Below are 27,328 nucleotides of genomic sequence, written 5' to 3' on the forward strand. Positions count from 1 at the left end.
GCTTCCTACAGGACTGCGTGCGCTCTCAGCGCACGGCCCAGCAAGCCGGCTCTGAGGTGTCTATCCAAAGGAGTTAAAAATATGTCTGCATAAAAAACCTGCACACAGATATTTACAGCAGTTTTATTCATATTTGCCCAAAACTTGGAAGCAACCAAGATGTCTGTCCATTGATGAACAGGTAAACTGTAGTACATCCAGACAGTGGAATGCTATTCAACACTAGAAAGAAAATGAGCTATATAAAAACACGAAAAGACATGAAAGACCCCAATGTACATTATTACTAAGTCAAAGAAGCCGATGGGAAAAGGCTGCATACAGTGTGATTCCAACTATCTCACATTCTGAGAAAGGCAAAATCATGGAGACAGTTGAAAGACCAGTGGCCGCCAGGAGCCAGGGGTGGGAGGGCTGCACAGGCAGGGCACAGAGAACTCCGTATGATACTACAGTGGTGGGGACCTGCCATACACACGTGCCAAAACTTACAGGGGAGCATTTGAGATCTTGCTCCCCAGAATATGTTGTCAGTTGGCTAACTAAAAGCTTATTTAAAAAAATCCTTATAGAGCGTACAACACAAGAGTGAACCCTAATGTCATAAATATCCTTTGGGTGATAATGACGTATCAACACCAGTTCACTGATTATGATTAATGTACCTCTGGTGAGGAATGGCTACAGTGGGGTAGGCTGTGTGTGTGTGGGGGGGCAAGGGAATACAGGAATCTCTGTACTTTCTGCTCAATTTGACTGTGAACTTAAAACTGCTCTATAAGTTAAATCTATTTTTTAAAAAAGAAGAAAATAAAAAATATTTGCCCCTTGCCCTAGGGGCAAGAACTAGGGGGCTTTTGGAAAGAAATAAGAATGGTCACTACAGTTTTAAAAAATAAAAACTGAAAGATTTCAAATACCAAACCAAAAGGAAATTTTGCTTTTAAAAAAATAAATGACTGGGCCCTGGCCGGTTGGCTCAGTGGTAGAGCATCGGCCTGGCATGCAGAAGTCCCGGGTTCAATTCCCGGCCAGGGCACACAGGAGAAGCGCCCATCTGCTTCTCCACCCCTCCCCCTCTCCTTCCTCTCTGTCTCTCTCTTCCCCTCCCGCAGCAAGGCTCCATTGGAGCAAAGATGGCCCGGGCGCTGGGGATGGCTCCTTGGCCTCTGCCCCAGGCACTAGAGTGGCTCTGGTCGCAACAGAGAGACGCCCCGGAGGGGCAGAGCATCGCCCCCTGGTGGGCAGAGCATCGCCCCTTGGTGGGCGTGCCGGGTGGATCCCGGTCGGGCGCATGCGGGAGTCAGTCTGACTGTCTCTCCCCGTTTCCAGCTTCAGAAAAAAATACAAAAAATAAGTAAATAAGTAAATAAATAAATAAATGACTGAATGATGCTACAACCCTACTTGCAACATACTAGGTAACTATGAATACATCCAGAGCCAAGTCCCACATACACTGACAAGAGTAAGCTGCTAAACAGCTCATAGTTTGTGATCAATTTTTTAAAATATTCATTACATATAAAAACATTAGAAAAAGCATCTCTTTGTAAAAAGTGACAATTAAGAGGGCTTTAACTGTCTGCATTACACATTCTGAATTGTTTGAAATTACACAGCATTTACTTTTATAATCACAAAGTAATTTTGTAAACTTGCAGTAACTCTAAGGGGCAGAACTCTGAACTACTTGAGAAGAAACAAACACAGGAAAAGCCAGGGACTGACAGACACCCTTATACATCGGGAAAATTATTGAGAAATCTCTGCGTGCTCCAAATCTCCTATTTCTACACAGAGTCAGAACCAACATTGGACAACCAACATTTTCGCAAGTAGAAAGCACTTCTTTTTTGCCTATATACTGAGGAAATGACAGATGGCAGAGAACAAATTCTGTGCATGTTTACATTAACACTATAATTACATTTTAAAGCCTATGATTAGACTACCAGTCAAGGAGTATGAGTCCCAAAGCTCCACAAATTGGCACCTACTGACAGGAACCACACTCACACTTGAGCAGGTGAACAAATTCCTGTCAGCCCACAACTCCACTCCTAAGGATATATCCTAAGCAAATATTACAAACACAATGGAAACAACAAAAATAAGATTGAGGACAGAGTTCTATGGTTCCGTTTTTCACTATAGATTTCTTTTACAAAAGCAACAGATTAGAAACAACCTAGCTACTCAATAGGTGAATGGTCAAATACACTAATATACCCATATGATAGAATATTGCAGTTACTAAAATGTGAGCAAGAGGTTTTAACAACATGGGAAATGCTTAGGTCAATGTCCTGGGATAACGTCGCTTTGTTATAATGTTGATGGGGGGCCAGGCAATGGTCGATTTCTGGCCAGCGCCAGGTCCGTGGAGTGTGCCAGTCCCCGTGTCTGCGTGGGTTTTCTCCGGTTTCCTCCTGCATCCCAGCACCGTGCCCGGGAGCAAAAGGCATGTCTACACTGTCCCAGTGTGGGTGGGCATATGGGTGTGGGTGTGAGTCCACCTGCAATGGAAGGGCACCCAGGGTGGTCCCGTCTTGGACCCTGAGCAGCCAGCAGAGAATCCAGACACCTGGGACCCCGAACTGGGGTCATGAGGATATTTAATATTGGTAAATCATTATCTGGCTTTTACCATCATTCTTAGAAATCTGTATAGCTCCCACTTATTTCGATGTGTAATATTAGAAATGTATTGGGTCTTCAGTCAGAAGTTTGGTGACGTTTCTTGACCAGAAATAGGCTGTTAGAATTCTTTTTTTTTTTTTTTTTCCCTGAAGCTGGAAATGGGGAGAGACAGACAGACTCCCGCATGCGCCCGACTGGGATCCACCCAGCACGCCCACCAGGGGGTGATGCTCTGCCCCTCCAGGGCGTCGCTCTGCCGCGACCAGAGCCACTCCAGCGCCTGGGGCAGAGGCCAAGGAGCCATCCCCAGCGCCCAGGCCATCTTCACTCCAATGGAGCCTCAGCTGCAGGAGGGGAAGAGAGAGACAGAGAGGAAGGAGAGGGGGAGGGATGGAGAAGCAGATGGGCGCCCCTCCTGTGTGCCCTGGCCAGGAATCAAACCCGGGACCCCTGCACGCCAGGCCGATGCTCTACCACTGAGCCAACCGGCCAGGGCCAGAACTTAATTGTTGTTTATATCAATTAGCCTACGGTACAACTCGTTTCCTTAAACTAAGCTGTTTGCTTAAAGTCACAGTTTCCAAGAACCTATCCATGGTGTTAAGGCTTACTGTACACACCTACATATATAGAAATGCCATCATCTCACTTACAGAAATATGTACAGAGGAGACAGCATTCAAAAAAAAAAAAATCCCAAAATATTTAACAGCTATCTCTAGATAATGGAATAATAAGTGAAGTATTTCTTTATATTTTTCTGCATCTTCTGAACTTTCAATAATATATATAGTTTTAGATGGGTTTTTAAGGTTTTAACCAGGGCTTACATTAAAACTACAAATTTACTTTAGGCAACACTATCAGGACGAAAACTTCCTCTTGGGTTATTGTGAAGACTAATGTAGGAGCAAGCACGGAAAGCATTTTAGTACAATGCTCATTATTCTTAATGTTCAGTTCCGAGCACTATAATTTAAGATGGCCATTGTGACCAACTGCAATACATACAGGAGGGCAACAAGATGAACAGAGACCCAAAAATGGAGCCATCTGATAAGCCTTCGGCAGGTTTCACTTACACTGGGACAGCAAAGGAGGTAATAAAATGACTACATCTCAGACATGCGCGTATGGAGCAGACTTACTTAGCAGAATCCAGGAAAGCAGAGCTTTACAGTTGGGCAGATTTTCAGCTGTTTGAAAAAAAACTGTTCAAAAACAGAATAGACTGCTTTTGTAAGTTACTGCAAACACTCAAAGGGGGTGGGGAATACGATAAAGGTCCTCTCTGGCACAGTCAGGGCACAGAAATGCCAACACACTCCTGCACTCATCTATAAAATTAAGCAAGCAGCAGCTTGATGGAGGCAAAACTAAGGTACTCTTAAAATCAGATTATACTGAGATTATTACTGCTAAATTTAGCACTACTAAAGAGTAGTTGAATTTTCCTTGTTCCATGGAGCAAACTGTACCAAAAAAGGATCCTTCTTGGTCAAAATTAAACACGTTTCTTCACCGTATGAGCTCTCCGCATCTTAAAATGCTATCACGAATGCTGACTGCACAGGAGGAGGAGATTAATATGCATCATCATCACACTTACTTGGCAGTAATCTGTTAACACCTATTTTGATGCTGCAAAACATAATGTGGAAAATCCTAATCAAGGCCTAAGAATTCCAGCCCCCTACTCACAATTCAACAGTGTTCTGACAAACATTTAACCCTCATAACTACTTTCTAAAAGCCCTGCAGTGTTTTAGAGCATTGATTATCTTTTGTTTGTTTTGTTTCTTTTTGAGAGAGACAGGAAGGAAGGGAGAGAGATGAGAAGCTCAACTCATAGTTGTGGCACTTTAGTTGTTCACTGATTGCTTCTCATAGGTGGCTATAACCCAGGGACTCCAGCCAAGCCAGTGTCCCCTTGCTCAAGCCAGTGACCTTTAAGGTCAGGCCAGTGACCTTTGGGGTCATGTCTATGTTCCCATTCTCAAGCCAGCAACCCTGTGTTCAAGCTGGTGAGTCCATGTAGAGCACTGAATACTAATCTATTTTTTTTGTCAAAGAAACTTTTTTTTGTTTTTTTTTTGTTTTTTGTATTTTTCTGAAGCTGGAAACGGGGAGAGACAGACAGACTCCTGCATGCGCCCGACCGGGATCCACCCGGCACGCCCACCAGGGGGAGACGCTCTGTTGCGACCAGAGCCACTCTAGCACCTAGGGCAGAGGCCAAGGAGCCATCCCCAGTGCCCAGGCCATCTTTGCTCCAATGGAGCCTTGGCTGCGGGAGAGGAAGAGAGAGACAGAGAGGAAGGAGAGGGGGAGGGGTGGAGAAGCAGATGGACGCTTCTCCTGTGTGCCCTGGCTGGGAATCAAACCCGGGACTTCTGCACACCAGGCTGACGCTCTACCACTGAGCCAACCGGCCAGGGCCTTGTCAAAGAAACTTTTGAAAATCCAATGTTCTTCCCCCAGAAAAAGAGACATACAACAAAAAACCCTGCATGTGATTTCCAACCTCATATTCTCATTAATTCCATCTACAGACCACCACTAAAAATTTCTCAAAAGGAAATTTAGTTTTTCTTCTCTTTAAAATTATAAAGAAAATAAAAACTTTGAAATTGAAAATGACGCCCTGGCCGGTTGGCTCAGTGGTAGAGCGTCGGCCTGGCGTGCGGGGGACCCAGGTTCGATTCCCGGCCAGGGCACATAGGAGAAGCGCCCATTTGCTTCTCCACCCCCCACCCCCTCCTTCCTCTCTGTCTCCCTCTTCCCCTCCCGCAGCCAAGGCTCCATTGGAGCAAAGATGGCCCGGGCGCTGGGGATGGCTCCTTGGCCTCTGCCCCAGGTGCTAGAGTGGCTCTGGTCGCGGCAGAGCAACGCCCCGGAGGGGCAGAGCATCGCCCCTGATGGGCGTGCCGGGTGGATCCCAGTCGGGCGCACGCGGGAGTCTGTCTGACTGTCTCTCCCCATTTCCAGCTTCAGAAAAATACAAAAAAAAAAAAAAAAAAAAGAAAAAAAAGAAAATGACAAAGACTACAGTAATATATCAGATAAAAAATTATTCTTGAATGGAATCATTTAAGCAGAGGGGACAGAAAAGCCAAAGCAGCAAACTCTTAAAAAATACAACGTAGAATCCCTACCCGCCCCCCATAAACAACTCCAAGGTAGCTCAGAATATTCATTCTAATAATTTTTTTTTTTTTACTGCGCATGCGCTCGCAAGGAAGAGAGACAGAACAAGACAGATGGATGGACGGACGGACGGAAGGAAGGAAGGAAGGAAGGAAGGGAGATGAGAAGCATCAATTCTTCATTTCAGCTCCTTAGTTGTTCACTGATTGCTTTCTCACATGTGCCTTGACCGGGGAAGGGCTGGGGTGGCGACAGCAGACCAACTGCTCAAGCCAAATGAGCCTGCACTCAAGCTGGCAACCTTGGAGTTTCGAACCTGGGTCCTCTGCATCCCAGTTTGACGCTCAATCCACTGCGCCACTGCCTGGTCAGGCCATTCTAATAAGATTTTTTTTTTTTTTTAATTTTTTAAATTTAATTTATTTATTTTGTGACAGAGATAGAGTCAGAGAGAGGAACAGACAGGAAGGGAGAGAGATGAGAAGCATCAATTCTTCGTTGCGGCATCTTAGTTGTTCATTGATTGCTTTCTCGTATGTGCCTTGACTGGGGGGCTACAGCAGACTGAATGACCCCTTGCTCAAGCCAGCGACCTTGGGCGCAAGCTGGTGAGCTTTGCTCAAACCAGATGAGCCAGCGCTCAAACTGGCGACCTCAGGGTCTCGAACCTGGATCCTCCACATCCTAGTCCAAGGCTTTATCCACTGCGCCACTGCCTAGTCAGGCTCTAATAAGATTTTAAACACATGAAACAAAGAGCCGATTCCAGAGTTTTACTTCTAGTTAGGCTGAAGTTTTGTATCACGATGCCCATTCCAATAACACACATTTGACCTTTGTAATCTTTCAAATTAAAACTCTGATCAATTCTTTGTCTTTATAAACCTATCAATTCCCAGCTGAGGAGTTACACGCTGCATTGTCATTTCCTTGCTCTCGAAGCCTTTCCCCCTAGTTTCTTCAGTAGCAGCTTGTACAGCATTTTGAAAAAAACAGACTGTGAAAACGCAGGTCAGAAATCTTTCAATCATCATGACAGGCCACAGTAAAGAAATACACACTTTCAAACTCTTAAAATCACTTATTTAAAAAATATAAGAGAGCCGTAATATATGCAGGGACTTTTAGTGACAATGCTTAATTTAAACTTTGCATTAAGTAAGAAGGTGAGAAATAAACATGCTCTAAAACTTACGTTTCGCTTCTGATAGATTCTGATTCGGTGACCAGACCAGCATGCCAAGATTGTCTCGTTCCTGACTGCGTTTTGCTAATTTGGCTTGGGAGAAACAGAGAGGAAAATTCTTAATGTAATTTAACAGACATGAATAAATGATCAACACCACCACTCTGGTATTCTAATCTCAGCTCAGCACGTGATGACACCACCCACTTGAATGAAATCGCCCCAGTGGATCCCGCCCCTGCCCTGCCACAGGGTGACGGAGGGGAAAGGAGGCTACGGCGTCTGCGCAAACATTTCCACTTCTCAGTCTTCCTACTTTACTATTCTTCATTTTACAAACAGGTATGAGGGAGGTATGATTACTATTCTCGTATTGCTAGATGAAGACACTACCTAGGTCAGTTAGCTAGAAGGAGATAACCAGGACCAAACTCAAAGCGGCCACGGTGTCTCAGGGTTGAAGCCCAGTACACTGTGACGCTCTACTTTCAGACACGGAACATCCAAAAGGGAGGCTACACGTGGCAAATTGCTCAGAGATTCTTTTAAAATATAAATCCTTCATGTGTGCTTAGGATACCTTCAGCCTTCTCTGCAGAGCAACTTTTTGGAGACTTGACAATAGGAATCCAAAGATTCTTTTGACAACTTTATTAAAGAATAATCATTAAAAAGATTTAAAACTAGAAAGGAAATTTCTAAAGTGCACTCAAATTCATAAAAATCTGTGATACAAAACAACAGGCTGAGAGATTTACAAGTGCCGTAAAAAAGAAAATGTCACCATTTAAAACAACATGGATGAACCCAGAGGGTATTATGCTAAACAAAGTGAGGCAGAGAAAGACAAATGCCACATGATTTCGCTTATATGTAGAATCTGAAAAACAAAATAAAGTAACAGCAGAAACAGACTCATAAGCCTATTCTGATGGTTGCAACATGGAAAGGGGGTTTAGGGGACTGTGTAAAAGGGGAAGGAATTAGGAAGTACAAATTGCCAGTTATAAAACCAGTCACAGGGATGTGAAGTACAGCATAGGGAGTAGAGTCAATAATACTGTAATAGCCTGACCAGGCGGTTGGCGCAGTGGATAGAGTGTCGGACTGGGATGCAGAGGACCCAGGTTCGAGACCCCGAGGTCACCAGCTTGAGTGCGGGCTCATCTGGTTTGAGCAAAGCTCACCAGATTGGACCCAAGGTCCCTGGCTTGAGCAAGGGGTTACTCGGTCTGCTGAAGGCCCACAGTCAAGGCACATATGAGAAAGCAATCAATGAAAAACTAAGGTGTCACAAGAAAAAACTGAAGATTGATGCTTCTCATCTCTCTCCATTCCTGTCTGTCCCTATCTATCCCTCTCTCTGACTGTCTCTGTAAAAAAAATAATAATAATAATACTGTAATAACAATGATGCCAGGTGGGTACTAGACTTATTGGAGTGGGGTGATCACTTTGTAAGTTATATAAATGTCTGAGCACTATGTTGTTACATCTAAAACTAATATAGTATTGTACATCAACGTTAATTTTAAAAATTAAATTATTTTAAAATCTTTTTTTTTAATTGAGAAGAGGGGAGATGGCGAAACTGACTCCCACACCTACCCTGGCCAGGATCCACCCAGTAATGCCATCTTGGGCTGATGCTCTGAGTACAGAGTTATTTTTAGTGCCTGAGGCTGACATGCTCAGACCAATCTAGATATCCTCAGCGCCCAGGGCCATGCTTGAACCAATCAAGCCACTGGTTTTGGGAGGAGAAGAGGAAGAATAGGGGGAGAGGGAGGGAAGATAAGCAGATGGGACACTTCTCCTATGTCCCCTGACCAAGAATCGAACCCGGATGTCCATACACCAGGCCAATGATCTATCCATTGAGCCATCAGCCAAGACCTAGATACCTTAATTTGGATCACAAATTAAAACCATGTAAGATATCACAACTTACCTATTACAAAAGTATAAAATTTAAAACACTGAAAATATCAAAGTTTGACAATAATGTGGAGGAACTGAACTCTCATACACTGCTGGTGGTCATGTAAAATGGTATTATCACTGTGGGGAGAAAGTCTGGCAATTTTCTAATATGTGGTATATATCCATTCTATGAAATAAAACTCAGTAATTAATAGGAATGAACTATTGGCCCTGGCTGGTTGGTTCAGCAGTGGAGCATCAGTCGGCATGTAGATGTCCCGGGTTCGATTCCCGGCCAAGGCACACAAGAGAAGCGCCCATCTGCTTCTCCACCCCTCCCCCTCTCCTTCCTCTCTGTCTCTCTCTTTCCCTCCTGCAGCCAAGGCTCCACTGGAGCAAAGTTGGCCCAGGTGCTGAAAACGGCTCCATGGCCTCCGCCTCAGGTGCTAGAGTGGCTCCTATTGCAGCAGAACAACACCCCAGATGGGCAGAGCATCGCCCCTGGTGGGCGTGCCAGGTGGATCCCCGTGGGGTGCATGTGGGAGTCTGTCTCTGTGCTTCCCTGCTTCTCACTTCAGAAAAATACAGAACAAAAGGAAAGAAAAAGGAATGAACTATTTAATAAGCACACAACATGAATAAATCTCAAAACATCTATCCTGCGGAAAGAAGTTGCAAACACAGGGGCTAGAAAGATTTCTGTGGGGACCCCGGCCAGTTGGCTCAGTGGTAGAGCGTCAGCCAGGCATGTGGATGTCTCAGGTTCAATTCCTGGTCAGGGCACACAGAAGAAGTGACCATCTGCTTCTCCACAACCCCCACCACCACCACCACCATGGCTTGACTGGTTCGAGTCTATCAGCCCCTGGTGCTTAGGATGGCTCTGTGAAGCCTCCGCCTCAGGCGCTAAAAATAGCTCACTTCAAAGCATGGTCCCAGGTGGGCAGACTATCAGCCCCATACAGGGGTTGCTAGGTGGATCCCAGTCAGAGTTCCCATGGGAGTCTGTCTCTCTGTCTCTCCTTCACATTGAAAAAAGAAAAAAAAAATAGATTTCTGTGGTGTTGGAGAGAAACTGATAGTACCAGTATAAAATCAGTCTTGAACAGAAACCGAAATATAGATGTGTGTATAGTGCTTGCATGCATACAAACATGCATTTATTTCCCAGCTCTGCCCACTGAGAGGGCCTTGATGCATGAAAATCCAGCAACAACTGAGTACATCTAGCTTCTAGATCTTGGTTTCTAAATACCACTCACGAGTAAAAGAAACTAGGTCTCCTTGGAGAAACGGCTGATTGCAGGGTTAGAAGAGAAGATGTGTAAGAGGACCCTGGAATATCTTGTTATGCCACAAGGTAAGAAAGTGTTCAAAGAATGACAGGATCTTTCTCCTACTGGCCAGATCTGCGACAATCAGAGCACAAAATAAATGACTGTAATAAAACAACGATCTATGCATCTATACGGATATAAATAGATAAAAGGATAAAGGGGGAAGTCAGATGGGGCCAGAATAGCCAGGTCAAAATTGGAAGACTCATACCACTCTATTTTAAGACTTACTATATATAAAGGTACAGTACTCAAAACAGTGTGGGATTGGCAAAAGGAGAGCACACGGACCCCTGGAACAGAACAGTCCAGATATAGACCCATATAAATAGGGCCAATTGATTTATAACAGGTGCAAAAGCAATTCAATACAGAAAACATACTCTTCTTAACAAAGGGTATTTTAATAATTGGATCTCTATAGGTTTAAAATAGTGACCTTTAACTTGTACCTCACACCTTATAAAATTCAAAATAGATCTCAGATATAAAAATAAAACCTACAACTATATAACATTTAGAAAAAACATAAGAAAATCTTTACTAACTTGGAATTAGGAAGAGATTTCTTGGACAGGACACCCACAGTGTAATCTATAAAAATTTAAAAATGGAGCCCTGGCCGGTTGGCTCAGTGGTAGAGTGTCGGCCTGGCATGTGTAAGTCCCGGTTCGATTCCCGGCCAGGGCACACAGGAGAAGCACCCATCTGCTTCTCCACCCCTCCCCCTCTCCTTTCTCTCTGTCTCTCTCTTCACCTCCCGCAGCCAAGGCTCCACTGGAGCAAAGTTGTCCCGGGCGCTGAGGACGGCTCCATGGCCTCCACCTTAGGCGCTAGAATGGCTCTGGTTGCAATGAAGCAATGCCCCAGATGGGCAGAGCATCGCCCCCTGGTGGGCATGCCAAGTGGATCCCAGTCGGGCACATGCGGAAGTCTGTCTGACTGATTCCCTGCTTCTAACTTCAGAAAAATAATAAAAATTTGAAAATGGGCCTGACCAAGCAGTGGGGTCTGGGACACGGAGGACCCAGGTTTGAAACTCCAAGGTCTCTGGCTTGGGCATGGGATCATAGACATGAGCACATGGCTGCTAGCTTGAGCCCAGGGTCATTCGCTCAGCTGGAGACCCCTCCCGTCAAGGCACATATGAGGAAGCAATCAATAAACAACTAAGGTGCTGCGACTAGGAGTTGCTGCTTCTCATCACTCTCCCTTCCTGTCTGTCTGCCCCTGTCTGTCCCTCTCTCTTGCAAAGAAAAAAGTTAAAAAATGGTAATTGAGCCCTGGCCAGATAGCTCTGTAGGTCAGAGCATCACCCCGATATGTAAAGGTTGCCAGTTCGATTTCCTATCAGGGCACATGCAGAAACAGATTGTTGTTACTCTTTCTCTCTCTCTCCCTTCCTCTCTCTCTAAAATCAATATAATACATTTTGTAAAAAATAGAGAATCGAGCTAATCAAAACTTGAAAACATTTGCTCTACAGAAAGATATTTACAACTACTTCAGAGAGAAAGCTGGCCGCATGTAATATGGTTAAGAGAAACTATAGACTGTGAGAACATATTTGTAAGTCACATATCTTGACAAAGAACTTGTATTCAGGCCCTGGCTGTTTGGCTCAGTGGTAGAGCGTCGGCCTGGCGTGCAGAAGTCCTGGGTTCGATTCCTGGCCAGGGCACACAGGAGAAGCACCCATCTGCTTCTCCAACCCCCCTCTCCTTCCTCTCTGTCTCTCTCTTCCCCTCCCACAGCCGAGGCTCCACTGGAGCAAAAATGGCCCGGGCACTGGGGATGGCTCCTTGGCCTCTGCCTCAGGCGCTAGAGTGGCTCTGGTCGCAAAAGAGCGACGCCCCGGAGGGGCAGAGCATCGCCCCCTGGTGGGCATGCGGGGTGGATCCCGGTCGGTGCATGTGGGAGTCTGTCTGACTGTCTCTCCCCGTTTCCGGCTTCAGAAAAATACAGGGGGAAAAAAAAAAAAAAGGCCCTGGCCAGTTGGATCAGTGGTAGAGCGTCGGCCTGGCGTGCAGAAGTCCCGGGTTCGATTCCTGACTATGGCACATAGGAGAAGCGCCCATCTGCTTCTCCACCCCTCCCTCTCTCCTTCCTCTCTGTCTCTCTCTTCCCCTCCCGCAGCCGAGGCTCCATTGGAGCAAAGATGGCCCGGGCGCTGGGAATGGCTCCTCGGCCTCTGCCCCAGGCGCTAGAGTGGCTCTGGTCACAACAGAGCGACGCCCCGGAGGGGCAGAGCATCGCCCCCTGGTGGGCAGAGCGTCACCCCCTGGTGGGTGTGCCGGGTGGATCCTGGTCGGGTGCATGCGAGAGTCTGTCTGACTGTCTCTCCCCGTTTCCAGCTTCAGAAAAATACAGAAAAAAAAAAGAACTTGTATTCAAAATAAAGAACTTCAAAAACTCAAAGAGAAAATAACAGCTTTTAAAAAATGAGCAAAGATTTGGAAAAAAAAAAGCGAATGAACAAATCCTTGAATCACCAGCTCACTGAAGAGGACGCACACATGGTGTGTCAGCGCAGGAAAGACCTTCACCTCACCAGCCAGCAGAGGAGAAACCAGTACTCAGTACACCAGACCACAGCCACGAGGAGAAACCAGTACTCAGTACACCTATGCAGCTAAAATAAACACTGGTAACACCAAGTGCCGACAAAAATAGGAGCAACTAAAACTCGCATACAGTGTTGGTATAAATACAAAACAATAAAGCCATTTAGGAAAATGGCAGCTTTTATAAAGATATAATTATAGCCTGACCAAGTGGTGGAGCAGTGGATAGAGCACTGGATTGGGATGCCGAGGACCCAGGTTCGAGACCCCGAGGTCGCCAGCTTGAGCATGGGCTCATCTGGTTTGAGCAAAAAGCTCACCAGCTTGGACCCAGGGTCACTGGCTCAAGCAAGGGGTTACTCAGTATACTGAAGGCCTGCGGTCAAGGCACATATGAGAAAGCAATCAATGAACAACTAAGGTGCCGCAATGCAGAATGAAAAACTAATGATTGATGCTTCTCATCTCTTCGTTCCTGTCTGTCTGACCCTGTCTATCCCTCCCTCTGACTCTATCTCTGTAGTAAAAAAAAAAAAAAAAAAAAAAAGGATATAATTATATTTAAATGACTGACCCAATAATCCCACTCTTGGGTATATGCCCTATAGAATTAACATACATTCACAATAAAACCTATATACATTTCTCACAGCAGCTTTATTCACAAGCACCAAGAACAGGGGATGAGGGAGCACAGGAGGGGGCTGGGGGTGAACAAATGTCCCTCAAGGAGTAAATACTATGGTGCATACATACCTTGGAATAAACACTACACAGCAAAATAAACTAACTATTGATACATGAAACAACATAGTCATATCTCAAAATTATTACACACAGTGAAAAAGCCAGTCTCAAAAGGTTACATATTGTATGACTCCACAGGCATTCAGGAACAGGAGACCTGTAAGGACAAGGAAGAGATCGGTGTTCCAGGGTCAGAAGTAGAAGGAAGGGTAAGAGCTGCATGAAGTAGTAATGTTCTGAAGAGAAGGAACTGTTCTGTAGCCCACATGTGCTGCGCACATCAGAAACTAGTCCACTCTGCTATGTGTAAATGGAAGAATACAAATACAGTGAAAAGCAATACCGCTCGTTTCTGGGTGGATACTGATTATCTGCTCAGGTGGTAACTCTGCAGCTGTTCTCCTGGCTTAAAAGTCGATTACCAAGTGTTATAACCCGTAAAAAAAACATGCACTGCTGCTGGGACTGCGTATTGGTAAAGCCATTATGGAAACAGTATGGCGGATCCTCAAATAATTAAAGATAGATAAAGTATTTGAGATCTTGCTCCCTGGCACATGTCATCAGTTTGGCTCAAATAAACTCGTACAAAAATTCAAACAAATATGACCCAGCAATCCCACTTTTGGGTATTTATCCAAAGAAATCGAAAACACTAATCGGAAAAGATATGTGCAGCCCTATGTTCACTGCAGCGTCATTTAAAGCAGCCAAGATATGCAAGCAACCCAGGTGTCCATCAATACACAGATGGATTTAAAAAAAGAGGTAGTACATACACACAATGGAATTTAACTCAGCGATTAAAAAAAGAAAAAAGAAAAAAAAAGAAATCGTACCATTTGTGACAGCATAGTTGAACCCGGGGAGCATTATACCGAGTGGAATAAGTCAGAGACAAATGCCGTCTGGTTTCACTTATTCACGTGGAGTCTAGTACACAAACTAAACAAAATGAGAAAAGCCTCAAAACATAGAGAACAGGCCTGACCTGTGGTGGCGCAGTGGATAAAGCGTCTGCCTGGAAATGCTGAGGTCGCCAGTTCGGAACCCTGGGCTTGCCTGGTCAAGGCACATATGGGAGTTGATGCTTCCAGCTCCTCCCCCCTGTCTCTCTCTCCTCTCTCTCTCTCTGTCTCTCTCTTTCTCCTCTCTAAAATGAATAAATAAATTAATTAATTAAAACAACAACAACAAAAAAAAAACATAGAGAACTGATGACTGACAAATGGGAAGGGTGTTGCCGGGCTGGGTGAGAAAGGGGAAGGATTAAGAAATAAAAATTGGGCCCTGGCCGGTTGGCTCAGTGAATAGTGTTGACCCAGTGTGCAGACATCCTGGGTCAGAGCACACATGAAAAGTGACCATCTGCTTCTCTTCTCCTCCCCTCCCCTCCCCCCCTTTCCCTCCTGCAGCCAGTGGCTCAGTTGGTCCAAGCGTCAACCTCAGGCACAGAGAACTTGGTTGATGATATGAGCACTGGCCCAAGACAAGGTTGTTGGGTGGATCCTGATCAGGGCGCATGCGGGAGTCTATCTCATTATCTCCTCTCCACTCACTTTAAAAAAATAAAGGAAGTAAAAACTGGCAGTTACTGAACAGTCAAAGCGATGTAAAGTCCAACACAGGAACAGTCAATAATACTGTAATGACTACGGTGCCAGGTGGGTACTAGATTTTTCAGGGGTGATCACTTTATAAGTTATATATTAAAAAAAACTTAATGGAAAATAATAAGAAATAATACAAGAATAAACTCTTGTATTTTGTGTACTAACAACTGTTGCCTACTTTTGTCCCACCCTGTATATAGTAGCAATATTTTGTTTTGTTTTGACAGAGACAGAGAGAGAATCAGAGAGAGGTTCAGAGAGAGGGACAGACAGGAAGGGAGAAAAGAGATGAAAAGCATCAATTCTTCATTGTGGCACTTTAGTTGTTCATTGATTGCTTTCTCATATGTGCCGTCAGGGGGCTACAGCAGAGCAAATGACCCCTTGCTCAAGCCAGCGACCTTGGGCTTTAAGCCAGTGACCTTTGGGCTCAAGCCAGCGACCATAGGGTTATATCTATGATTCCATGCTCAAGCCAGCAACCCTGCGCTCAAGCTGGTGAGCCCGTGCTCAAGCCAGATGGGTCTGTACTCAAGCCAGTGATCTCAGAGTTTTAAACCTGAGTCCTCGCCTGACCTGTGATGGCGCAATGGATAAAGCATCAACCTGGAAATGCTGAGGTCGCCGGTTCAAAACCCTGGGCTTGTCTGCTCAAGGCACATATGGGAGTTGATGCTTCCAGCTCCCCCCCACCTTCTCTCTCTGTCTCTCTCTCCCTCTCTGTCTCTCTCCCCCTGCTTTCTTTCTCCTCTCTAAAATGAATAAAATTTAAAAAAAAAAACAAACCTGAGTCCTCCAGGTTCCAGTCCGACACTCAATCCACTGAACCACCAGCTGGTCAGGCTATAGTAACAATGTTTTGTTTTGTTTTGTTTTGTTTTTTATTCAGTGAGAGGAGGGGAGGCAGAGACAGACTCCCATGTATACCCCGACCAGGATCCACCCAGCAAGCCCACTAGGAGGCAATGCTCTGCCCTTCTGAGGCATTGCTCTGCTGCTCAGCAACTGAGCTATTTTATAGCACCTGAGGCAGAGGTCATGGAGCCATCCTCAGCATCCAAGGGCCAACTTTACCTAGAACTAATCAAGCCATGGCTGGGTGGGGGGAGAAGTGGGTGAGATGGAGAAGCAGATGGGCACTTCTCCTGTGTGCCTTGACTGGGAATTGAACCCGGGACTTCCACACGCCAGGCCAACATTCTACCGCTGAGCCAACCATCCAGGGCCACAATGTTTTTCAAACTAAGGTCAGACCTATTAAAATTAATTTATTGGGTTCTAATTGGCATTTTTATTTTTAAATAAAAATTAAAACCTCAGCATGTAAGTATGTGTATAAAATACTGGAGGAGATTTCTTTTTTCAAGTGAGAGGAAGGGAGATAGACTCCCATATGCCCCCTAACCAGCATCCACCCAGCAAGCCTCATCTGGGCCTGATGCTCCAATCAACTGAGCTATGATGGAGACTTTTTAAAGTCTGAAAGTCCCTGCCCTATGACTCTTTAGGGTGTACACATGGAAGGACAGGAAGCTGCTTAGTTTTATGTGTCAACTTGGGTAAGTCATAGTAATAAGTCATTTAATCAAACACTCATCTATATGTTCCTGTAAATCCTGAGCATTCAAAGGAATTAAATATAGAACATAAAATTAATCAGATATACAGATAGCAGTAATTCTCATTACAAAAAGCAAGTTACTGTAAATGTATACCATACTATAAATATTTTAAAATGCTCTGGCTGGGAAGCTCAGTTGGTTGAGCATCAACCTGATACACCAAAGGTGCAGGTTTCATCCCCAGTTAGGGCACATATAAGAATCAATCACACTGTGAATGCATGACTAGGTAGAACAAACCAGATCAATCTCTTCTCTCTCTTTCCTCCTCCCCTCTCCTTTCGTCCTCCCCTCCCTGCTTAACAATTAAAAAAAAGAGGGGCCCTGGCCAAGTACCTCAGTGGATAAAGGTATCTCAGGGGATATAGTATTGGCCTGGTGTACTAGAGGCCACACGGCTTAGACCCCTGTGGTCAGGGCACATACAAGAATCAACCAGTGAGTATATAAATAAGTAGAACAACAAATCAGTGTTTCTCTCTCTCAAAATTAGAAAATAAATTAAAAAAAGAAAACCTTCACTGTGTGAGCCGATGTTACCTAATACAGTGTCTGCGTTCCAATTAATTTAAAATAATCTTGTCCCACACTAAGGGAAATACTCTTCAAGTGTACTTTCTGCTCCGTCCTAAACCGTGAATTAGTTATTTTTCATTCTATAAATCACAATGTATTTGTTAACTGTTTAGAACCAAAGCAACAATTTACACTCACATTTTACATTCCTACCACCAGTATACGAGGGTTCCAATTTCTCCATATTTTCTCTGACACTTGTTGTTATCTGACGTTTTGATTCTAGCCAGTGGGTGTAAAGTTGGTGTCTCACTCTGGTTTTAATTTGCATTTCTCTGATGACTAATGACGGTGAACATATTTGATATGCTTACTGGCCATCTGTATATAATATTTGGAGAAATATCCATTTAAATCTTTTGCCCCCTTGTGAATTGGATTATTTGACTAGAATGATGAGAATATAAAATGGTACAGCTACTCTGGAAAACAGCCTAGCAGTTCTTCCAAAGGTTAAACACAGAGTTACCATACAACCCAGCAACTCTATTCCTCAGGTACGCAGCCAGAGAAATGAACACATCCGTCCGTGTAAAAACGTGTACCCAAATGTCTGCAGCCATACTGCTCGTCACAGCCGAAAGCCAGAAACAAGCCAAATGTCCTTCCACTGATGAACACACAGGGTATGCAGCATAGCCACACGACGGAGCACCAGACCGCCACAAAGAAAGACTTGGCTCTGGCCCTTGCTGCTCAGCGCAGAGCATCATCACAAAACACCAGGGGTGCGGGTGCGGGTGCGGCCTCCCCGGCCAGGGCACACACCCAAGGGACCAAAGAACGCACAACTAAGTGAAACAAATGAATGCTTCTCTCTCTCTCAAATCAATCAATAAAAGGGGGAGGGAAGAAATTTAGTTCTAATCCATACTCGGTATGGATTAAAGCTGAAAATAACATGCTAAGTGAAGGCAACCAGCCACACACAAAAAACAATTTACCGTGTGATTCCATTTACACAAAATGTCCAGACTAGGCCACTCTGTAGACACAGATCGTAGAGGTCAGTGGTTCCAGGGCTGTTCTGGAGAAATGGGGAGTGATTGCAAGTAGGCTCGGGGTTTCTCTGTGGGGTGATGAGGATGGTCTCAAGCTGACTGTAGGGACAGCTGCACAGATCTGTGAATGCACTAAAAACCGCCGAACTGCACACTTTAAATGAGTGAATTGTACAGTTTGCAAATGATAGCTCAATGAAGTTTTATAGAAACAACTGAGAATACTTGTTTTAATGGTTTTACATATTTATGAATAAATGAATTAGCAAAAATATAAAACTGATAAAAAAAAATAGATGACTAGCAACCAATGAACAACAAACTGGTATCTGTCTCCCTCCCTCTCTCTCGAAACTCAAAAAAAATTTTTAAAGACTACCATAAAAAAAATAAGTAAATAAATAAAATAAAGACTAACCATCTTGCCTGACCAGGTGGTGGCGCAGTGGATAGAGCGTCGAACTGGGATGCGGAAGGACCCAGGTTCGAGACCCCGAGGTCGCCAGCTTGAGCGCGGGCTCATCTGGCTTGAGCAGAGAGCTCACCAGCTTGGACCCAAGGTCGCTGGCTCCAGCAGGGGGTTGCTCGGTCTGCTGAAGGCCCGCGGTTAGGGCACATGTGAGAAAGCAATCAATGAACAACTAAGAAGTCGCAATGCGCAACGAGAAACTGATGACTGATGCTTCTCATCTCTCTCCATTCCTGTCTGTCTGTCCCTGTCTATCTCTGCCTCTGTAAAAAAAAAAAAAAAAAAGACTAACCATCTTGCCCTGGCTGGATGGCTCGCTTGGCTGGAGCATTGTCCTGCAATGCAGAGGTGGCTGGTTTGGTCCTTGGCCGGGGCACATACAGAAACAGATTGATGCTTGTCTCCCCCTTACCCCCTTCCTCTAAAAATAAAAGATTAAAAATATATATATAGAAAAAATAAAGACAAAAAAAAAGGCAACAGAAAACATTAAAAAAAAAAGACTAACCATCTTACAAATTAACTTTTAAAATTTTTTATATATATCTTTACCACCCTACGAATTTAAATAGGGGACAGTTCCTAGGACGTGGGATACATAATGGACTGAGGGGGGAAAATGGAATCTGTGGTTTTGCTCCAGAGACAAAAAGAGATGTCTTAGCAACAGTCTAAAACTATTTTTTTCTTTTTTAAAAAAAAATATTTTTAAAAGACTTCATTCATTTTAGAGAAAAGAGAGACAGAAATAGAGATGGGGAGAGGAGTAGGCAGCGTCAGCCCCCATATGTGCCTTGACCAGGCAAGTCCAGGGTTTTGAACCAGCAACCTCAGCGTTCCAGGTCAATACTCTATCCCAGGGGCTGGGAACCTATGGCTCGCGAGCCAGATGTGGCTCTTTGGATGGCTGCATCTGGCTCACAGACAAATCTTTAATAAAAATAATAATAACATTAAAACTATAAAACATTCTCATGTATTACAATCCATTCATTTCCTACTGCTCATGTTCATGGTTACGTGTGGCTGGAGCCAATCACAGCTGTCCTCCGGGACAACACCAATTTTTATTGGATAATGCATAATGTACACGGGTCTTTGTGAGGTCAGGAAGTAAATTTCCCTCCTTTTATTTTTTCTTTTTTCTTTTTTTTTTTTTTTGGTATTTTTCTGAAGCTGGAAATGGGAGAGACAGTCAGACAGACTCCCGCATGCGCCCGACCGGAATCCACCCGGCACGCCCACCAGGGGGCGATGCTCTGCCCACCAGAGGGCAATGCTCTGCCCCTCCAGGGCGTCGCTCCGTTGCGACCAGAGCCACTCCAGCACCTGGGGCAGAGGCCAAGGAGCCATCCCCAGCGCCCGGGCCATCTTTGCTCCAATGGAACCACGCTGCAGGAGAGGAAGAGAGAGACAGAGAGGAAGGAGAGGGGGAGGGGTGGAGAAGCAGATGGGCGCTTCTCCTGTGTGCCCTGGCTGGGAATCGAACCCGAGGCTTCTGCACGCCAGGCCAACACTACCACTGAGCCAACCGGCCAGGGCCAAATTTCCCTCCTTTTATTTTATTTTTTATTGTATTTTTCTGAAGCTGGAAATGGGGAGAGACAGTCAGACAGACTCCCAGTGAAAGCCACCCTGTTTAGGTTAGTGAGGAAGGCGGAGCATTTCTTATTCCCTATTTCCTTCGGGGTTTGGTTATATATTTAGCCAATTTTTCACTAGACCATACCTTCGGGTGTATTGCGAAACATCTGGAGGCTCGAAGGGTAGGTTTTTCTGTTTCTGGTTGAAGATCTTGTTGAGTTTTGGGGGAGATTTATCGGTATCGCTTCCTACCCCGCCATTACTCTGACGTCATCTCCCAGACAGACTCCCGCATGCGCCTGACCAGGATCCACCCAGCACGCCCACCAGGGGCGATGCTCTGCCCACCAGGGGGCGATGCTCTGTCCATCCTGGGCATTGCTATGTTGCAACCAGAGCCACTCTAACGCCTGAGGCAGAGGCCACAGAGCCATCCCCAGCACCCGGGCCATCTTTGCTCCAATGGAGCCTTAGCTGCGGGAGGGGAAGAGAGAGACAGAGAGGAAGGAGAGGGGGAGGGGTGGAGAAGCAGATGGGTGCCTCTCCTGTGTGCCCTGGCCGGGAATCGAACCCGGGACTTCTGCACACCAGGCCGACGCTCTACCACTGAGCCAACCAGCCAGGGCTCAAATTTCCCTCCATTTAATCAAGTAGTCAGCTAGCTAATTGCAGAAACCCTTTTGATGAAGAAGATGGCTAAAAGAAAAAAAGATGAGGAGTAGCGTACTTTTCAGCAAGAATGGACAGAGGAATTCGCCTTTGTGGAGAGAGCAGGTTCTGCAGTGTGTCTAATATACAATGATAAAATTGTATCAATAAAACGATCAAATATAAAGTGGCACTTCGACACACACCATACTACATTTGCATCGAAATTATCCAGCGGGGAAAGCAGGAAGAAAGCATGTCAAGAGTTACTGTGCAGAGTGCAAGCTAGTCAGCAGCAACTCTGTGTTTGGACCCAACAAGGTGACTGGAATTCAGCTAGCTTTGCTGGTGCTTTAGCAATTGTGAGAAATGGAAAGCCATTCACAGATGGGGAGTATGCCAAAACATTCATGCTTGAAGTTGTCAATGAACGTTTTTTGTTTTGTTTTTGTTTTTGTGGGTTTTTGTTTTGTTTTGTTTTTGAGACAGAGAGAGAGAGAGAGAGAGAGTCAGAGAGAGGGATAGGGACAGACAGACAGGAACAGAGAGATAAGAAGCATCAATCATCAGTTTTTCGTTGCGAGACCTTAGTTTTTCACTGATTGCTTTCTCATATGTGCCTTGACCGCGGGCCTTCAGGAGACCAAGTAACCCCTTGCTCGAGCCAGCGACCTTGGGCTCAAGCCGGTGAGCTTTTTGCTCAAACCAGATGAACCCGCACTTAAGCTGGCGAACTCGGGGTCTCGAACCTGGGTCTTTCACATCCCAGTCCGACGCTCTATTCACTGCGCCACTGCCTGGTCAGGCTCCAATGAACATTTTGACAACTTTTCGGATAAAGACAAGATAATCAAACGAATAAAGACATGCCGCTGTCAGCAAGAACTGTTCACGATCGTACCATCATGATGGCAAATCAAATTGAGGCAACATCAGGGAAGGACATAAATAAAGCACCATTCTTTTCTCTCGCTATGGATGAGTCAACAGACGTAAGCCATTTATCCCAGTTCAGAGTAATTGCAAGGTATGCTGTCGGTGACACACTACGTGAGGAAAGTCTTGCTGTTTTGCTTATAAAAGAGACAACAAGAGGGGAGGATTTATTCAAGTCTTTCACTGAGTTCACTAAAGAAAAAAATCTACCGATGGATATGTTCTGATGGTGCTCCGTGCATGGTGGGGAAAAACAGAGGATTCGTAGCGCTTCTTCATGAACATGAAAAGAGACCCATCCTAAGTTTTCACTGCATCCCACATCAGGAGGCACTTTGTGCTCAGATGTGTGGCGAGCAGCTTGGTGAGGTGATGTTGCTGGTCATTTGGGTGGTCAACTTTATTGTTGCCTGAGCTTTAAATGATCGCCAGTTTAAAACACTGCTGGATGAGGTTGGGAATAATTATCCTGGTCTGCTTCTGCAGAGCAATGTGCGTTGGTTGTCAAGAGGGAAGGTGCTCAGCCATTTCGCGGCTTGTCTGAGCGAAGTCCGGACTTTTTTTGAAATGAAAAACACCAAGCATCCTGAGTTAGCTAATACTGAGTGGTTCCTGAAGTTCTACTATCTCGTGGACATGATTGAACATCTGAACCAGCTCAATGTGAAAATGCAAGGCGTTGGAAATACAGTCTTATCCCTTCAACAAGCAGTGTTTGCATTTGAAAACAAGGTGGAACTCTTCATCCCCGACATAGAAACAGGTCATTTACTACGCGTTGAAAAACTGGGAGAGTTTAATGATGCAGGCACAGCAAGTGACCCTGCTCAACATCTTGATCTCCAGCAGCTAGCGGGCTTCACATCTAATCTCCTGCTGTCATTCAAAGCGCGCTTTGGAGAATTTCGTGAGTGCACTCGTCTTTTTAAGTTCATCACCCATCCACACGAATGTGCAGTGGAAAGCGCCGACCTGAGTTACATCCCTGGTGTCTCCATCAGAGGTTTTGAGCTACAAGCTGCTGACCTGAAGGCCTCAGACATGTGGGTGAATAAGTTCAAGTCACTGAATGAAGATTTGGAAAGACTTGCACGACAGCAAGCAGAGTTGGCGAGCAAACACAAGTGGGGAGAAATGGAAAAACTTCAACCCGCAGACCAGCTGATTGTCAAAACTTGGAATGCGCTTCCTGTCATATACCACACACTGCAGAGTGTGAGTATCGCTGTAGTGACAATGTTTGGCTCTAGATATGCATGTGAGCAGTCTTTCTCACATCTAAGGAACGTTAAGACCAACCAATGATCACGTTTAACGGATGGGAAGTCTCAACACCTGCATGAAGCTTAACCTCACCACATATCAACCAGACTAAAAAGCCATCAGCAAAACCATGCAGCACCAGAAGTCGCATTAATGGTAAGAAGTACTTTTATTCATCATTGGTTAGCAACAGCATAACAACGTTATTAAAAAGAATTCAGAGACTTATTGTACTTTAAAACTGTTGGTCTTACATAAAATGCATACATTTACTTGTATTTAGTGTTAAACATGCTGTATGGCTCTCACAGAATTACATGTTAAAATATGTGATGTTCATGGCTCTCTCAGCCAAAATGGTTCCCAACCTCTGCTCTATCCACTGTGCAATCACAGGTCAGGCCTCCTTTTTTTTTTTATCTGAGATAATTTTTTATAAAATTAGGTTTAAAACTATCTTATTAACTAGCAATTCAATTCTATATTCAATAAAAATTATGTTTATCCACAAAAAGAATTTTAGTAGCCTTATTCATAACAGCTAGAAACTAGAAACAAACCAAGTGTCCATCAACAGGATAAAGAATAAACAAAAAGGATCTATTTGTACAAAAAAACTGCTATACAGAAATAAAAATAAACAAATTGTTGATTCAAGCTAAAACTCCCCTGGTGGTAGCCTGACCAGGCAGTGACACAGTCAATAGAGAATTGGACTGGGACGCAAAAGACCCAGATTCAAAACCCCGAGGTCGCAGGCTTGAGCGTGGGATCACTGGCTTGAGCACGGGATTATACACATGACCCCATGGTCCCTGGCTGGAGCCCAAAGGTCACTGGCTTGAAGCCCAAAATCGCTGGCTTGAGCCCAAAGTCACTGGCTTGAGCAAGGGGTCACTCGCTCTGTTATAGCTCACACTCCCCCCATCAAGGCAGATATGAGAAAGTAAACAATGAACAACTAAGGTGCTGCAATGAAAAACTGATACTTCTCATCTCTCTCCGTTCCTGTCTGTCCGTCCCCAATCCCTCCACAGCCATGGCTCGACTGGTACGAGTGCATTGGCCTGGGCACTGAGGCTCTGCCTCAGGCACTAAAAATAGCTCCAATGTGGGCATGGCCCCAGATGGGCAGAGCATCAGCCCCAGATGGGGGTGGCCAGGTGAATCCTGGTCCAGGCACATGCAAGAGTCTGTTTATCTCTCTTCCTCTCACTTGGAAAAAAAAAAGAGGCCATTAGAATAATAGTTGTAATAAATTTTAAAAGCCTAAGAGAAAAGTATCACTTCCAAATAAATGACAAACCAGCAGTAAAACTCCCAACAGCAACAGAAGCCAGAGATAGTAGAATACTTCTTTAAAGGGCTGAGAAGAGCCTGACCTGTGTTGGCGCAGTGGATAAAGCGTTGACCTGGAAATGCTGAGGTCGCCGGTTCAAAACCCTGGGCTTGTACGGTCAAGGCACATATGGGAGTAGAAGCTTCCTGCTCCTCGCCCCCTTCTGTCTGTCTGTCTGTCTCTCTCTCTCCTCTAAAATGAATAAATAAATAAAGGGCTGAGAAGAAAACCTGAGAGAAAAAATCTTAGAATGTATCCTGTAATACTCTCAGAAACATGGCAAAATAAAAATGTTTTCACATAAACATTTAGGGAGACTTTACCTATACTAGACAATATGTGCAGGGGGAATAAATCCTGACATGTGAGGAGAAAAAAAAGATGATTCATAAATGCCACCTATAAAAAGTAAAACCATGTCTAATTTAACAAGTTTTGGGAAAAAGCAGAACTAAAATCCTGGACAGTAAGAACATGCAGAGCTCAGGCATAGTCAATCACAGCTCACCTGTCCTAAAGCTGAAGGACCGACTTGAGATGTTCAGCTGAGCTGGGGTGGGCGACCTCACGGTGCAGAGACCCCAGCCAGGGTTCACAAGTCTTCATGGACAATGAATGTACCATGCTGCCAGTCATGCCCTCGATGGGCGTGAGGAGAGTGGTACCCCACCTCTGTGGTCTTCCTCCCAAACCCTCAGTCTGATCATTAGAAAAACATCAGACAAGTCCCATTTGAAGAACATTTCACAAAAATCCTGATTAATACTCCTCAAAACTGCTTAAGTCATCAAAAATGTGCAAAGTCTTAAGAAACTATCACAGCCAAGAAAGTTACCTAATGAGACATGGTAAATAAATGTAATGGGATCCAGGACAGAAAAAGGACATTAAGTATGGCTTCAGGTAATAATAATGAATCAATATTGGTTCATTAATTGTATCAAATGTACCAGACTAATATAAGACATTAATAACAGGAGAATCAGGCCTGGCCTGTGGTGGTGCAGTGGAGAGAGCGTTGATCTGAAACCCTGAAGTTGCCGTTTCAAAACCCTGGGTTTGCCCGGTCAAGGCACATAAGACAAGCAAGCAATGAGCAACTAAAATGAAGCAACTATGATTTGGTACTTCTCGTTCCTTCTTCCTCTCTCCTGTCTCGGTGAAATCAATAAATAAAATTTTTTTAAAAAATAAAATAACAGGAGAAGCAGGGTGTGGAGTATATAGAAATTCTTTACTATCTTTGTAACTTCTGTAAGTCTAAACCTATCCCAAAATTTAATTTACTTAGGAAAAAAACCCAAAAACCACAGTTCTACAGCTTCGCACTGCCTTCAGGATAAACCCACGGCATTCCAGGCCCTCCACAATCTAACCAGGCTGTCTGTCTAGCCTGTGCCCGTTCTCGGGACCCACCTGCCCCCACATGGGGGGGATACCTTCCCACATCTTGCCCCTTACCCTTCCTTCTCACTGCAATGCCCTCCCTCTCTTTCCCCAGTGGCTGACTCCTACTCATCTTTCCAGACAGCCCAAGGCTCACCATCTTGGGAAAGTCTGCTCTAACCCTCCCAGTCCAGGCTGGTGAGCACTCCACTTTCTCAATTCTCCATAACACTGAGGACCATCCTCTGTCACAACTAAGGCTCATCATTAATGGTTTAAGAACAATGCCTTTGTAAGTAAGACTCAGTATTACTGATAGTGCTGTAGTCCCTCCTTATTCACAGGGGACACACGGCAAGACGCCCCCAGTAGAAGCCTGCAACTGCAATTGTACCAAAACCTCTATACTGTGTTTTCTCCTACACATACATACACCAATGACAAAGATTAATTTATACATCAGGCACAGCAAGCGATGAACAATAACTAATCCAATAGAATAATCATAACAATATACTGTAATAAAAGTTACAGGAATGTGCAGTCTGTTTGTGTGTGTCTCCCTCCAAACATCAAACTGGTCACTGAGATGGCTACTAAGTGACTAACGGGTGGGGGGCACATAGAGCTGGACGTGCTGAACAGAGGGACGATTCATGTCCCAGGCAGGACAGAGCAGTATTTCATCATGCTACTCAGAATTGTACGCAGTTTAAAACTTACGAGTCATTTATTTCTGGGATTTTTCATTTAATATTTTTGGGCCACAGTTGATTATGGGTAACTGAAACTGTGGAAAGTAAACCTGTGAATAAAGGGGGGGGGCTATTGTAATTATTACTAGTGGCTTTGGGATCAGTAAAATCTAATTGTGATACACAAAACAACCCAATGAGATAAGAACTGCTCCACTTTGAAAAGAGAGGTTAAGTGACTTGTGCTAGAGCAGAGGTCGGGAACCTTTTTGGCTGAGAGAGCCATGAACGCCACATATTTTAAAATGTAATTCCGTGCCTGACCTGTAGTGGCGCAGTGGGTAGGGCGTCGACCTGGAGATGCTGAGGTCGCCGGTTCGAGGCCCTGGGCTTGCCTGGTCAGGGCACATGTGGGAGTTGATGCTTCCAGCTCCTCCTCCCTGTCTCTCTCTCTCTCTATCTATCTCTCTCCTCTCTAAAATGAATAAATAAAATAAAATAATTTTAAAAATAAATTAATTAATTAAAAAAAAAAATGTAATTCCGTGAGAGCCATACAACGACCCATGTACGTTATGCATTATTCAGTAAAAATTTGGTGTTGTCCCGGTGGACAGCTGTGATTGGCTCCAGCCACCCGCAACCATGA

General features: G+C 44.7%; 1 protein-coding gene across 1 annotated transcript in view; it reads right to left on the reverse strand.

Moving 5' to 3' along the window:
• Positions 1-27,328, reverse strand: part of RCOR1 (REST corepressor 1) — a 129,787-nt gene that overhangs the window by 46,829 nt on the left and 55,630 nt on the right. Inside the window, exon 3 of the mRNA XM_066274770.1 lies at positions 6,986-7,069. Within this exon, the coding sequence (XP_066130867.1) occupies positions 6,986-7,069 (84 nt within the window). The remainder of the gene's footprint in view (positions 1-6,985; positions 7,070-27,328) is intronic.

The sequence above is a fragment of the Saccopteryx bilineata genome, chromosome 4 (assembly GCF_036850765.1).
Source record: "Saccopteryx bilineata isolate mSacBil1 chromosome 4, mSacBil1_pri_phased_curated, whole genome shotgun sequence".
NCBI lineage: Eukaryota > Metazoa > Chordata > Mammalia > Chiroptera > Emballonuridae > Saccopteryx > Saccopteryx bilineata.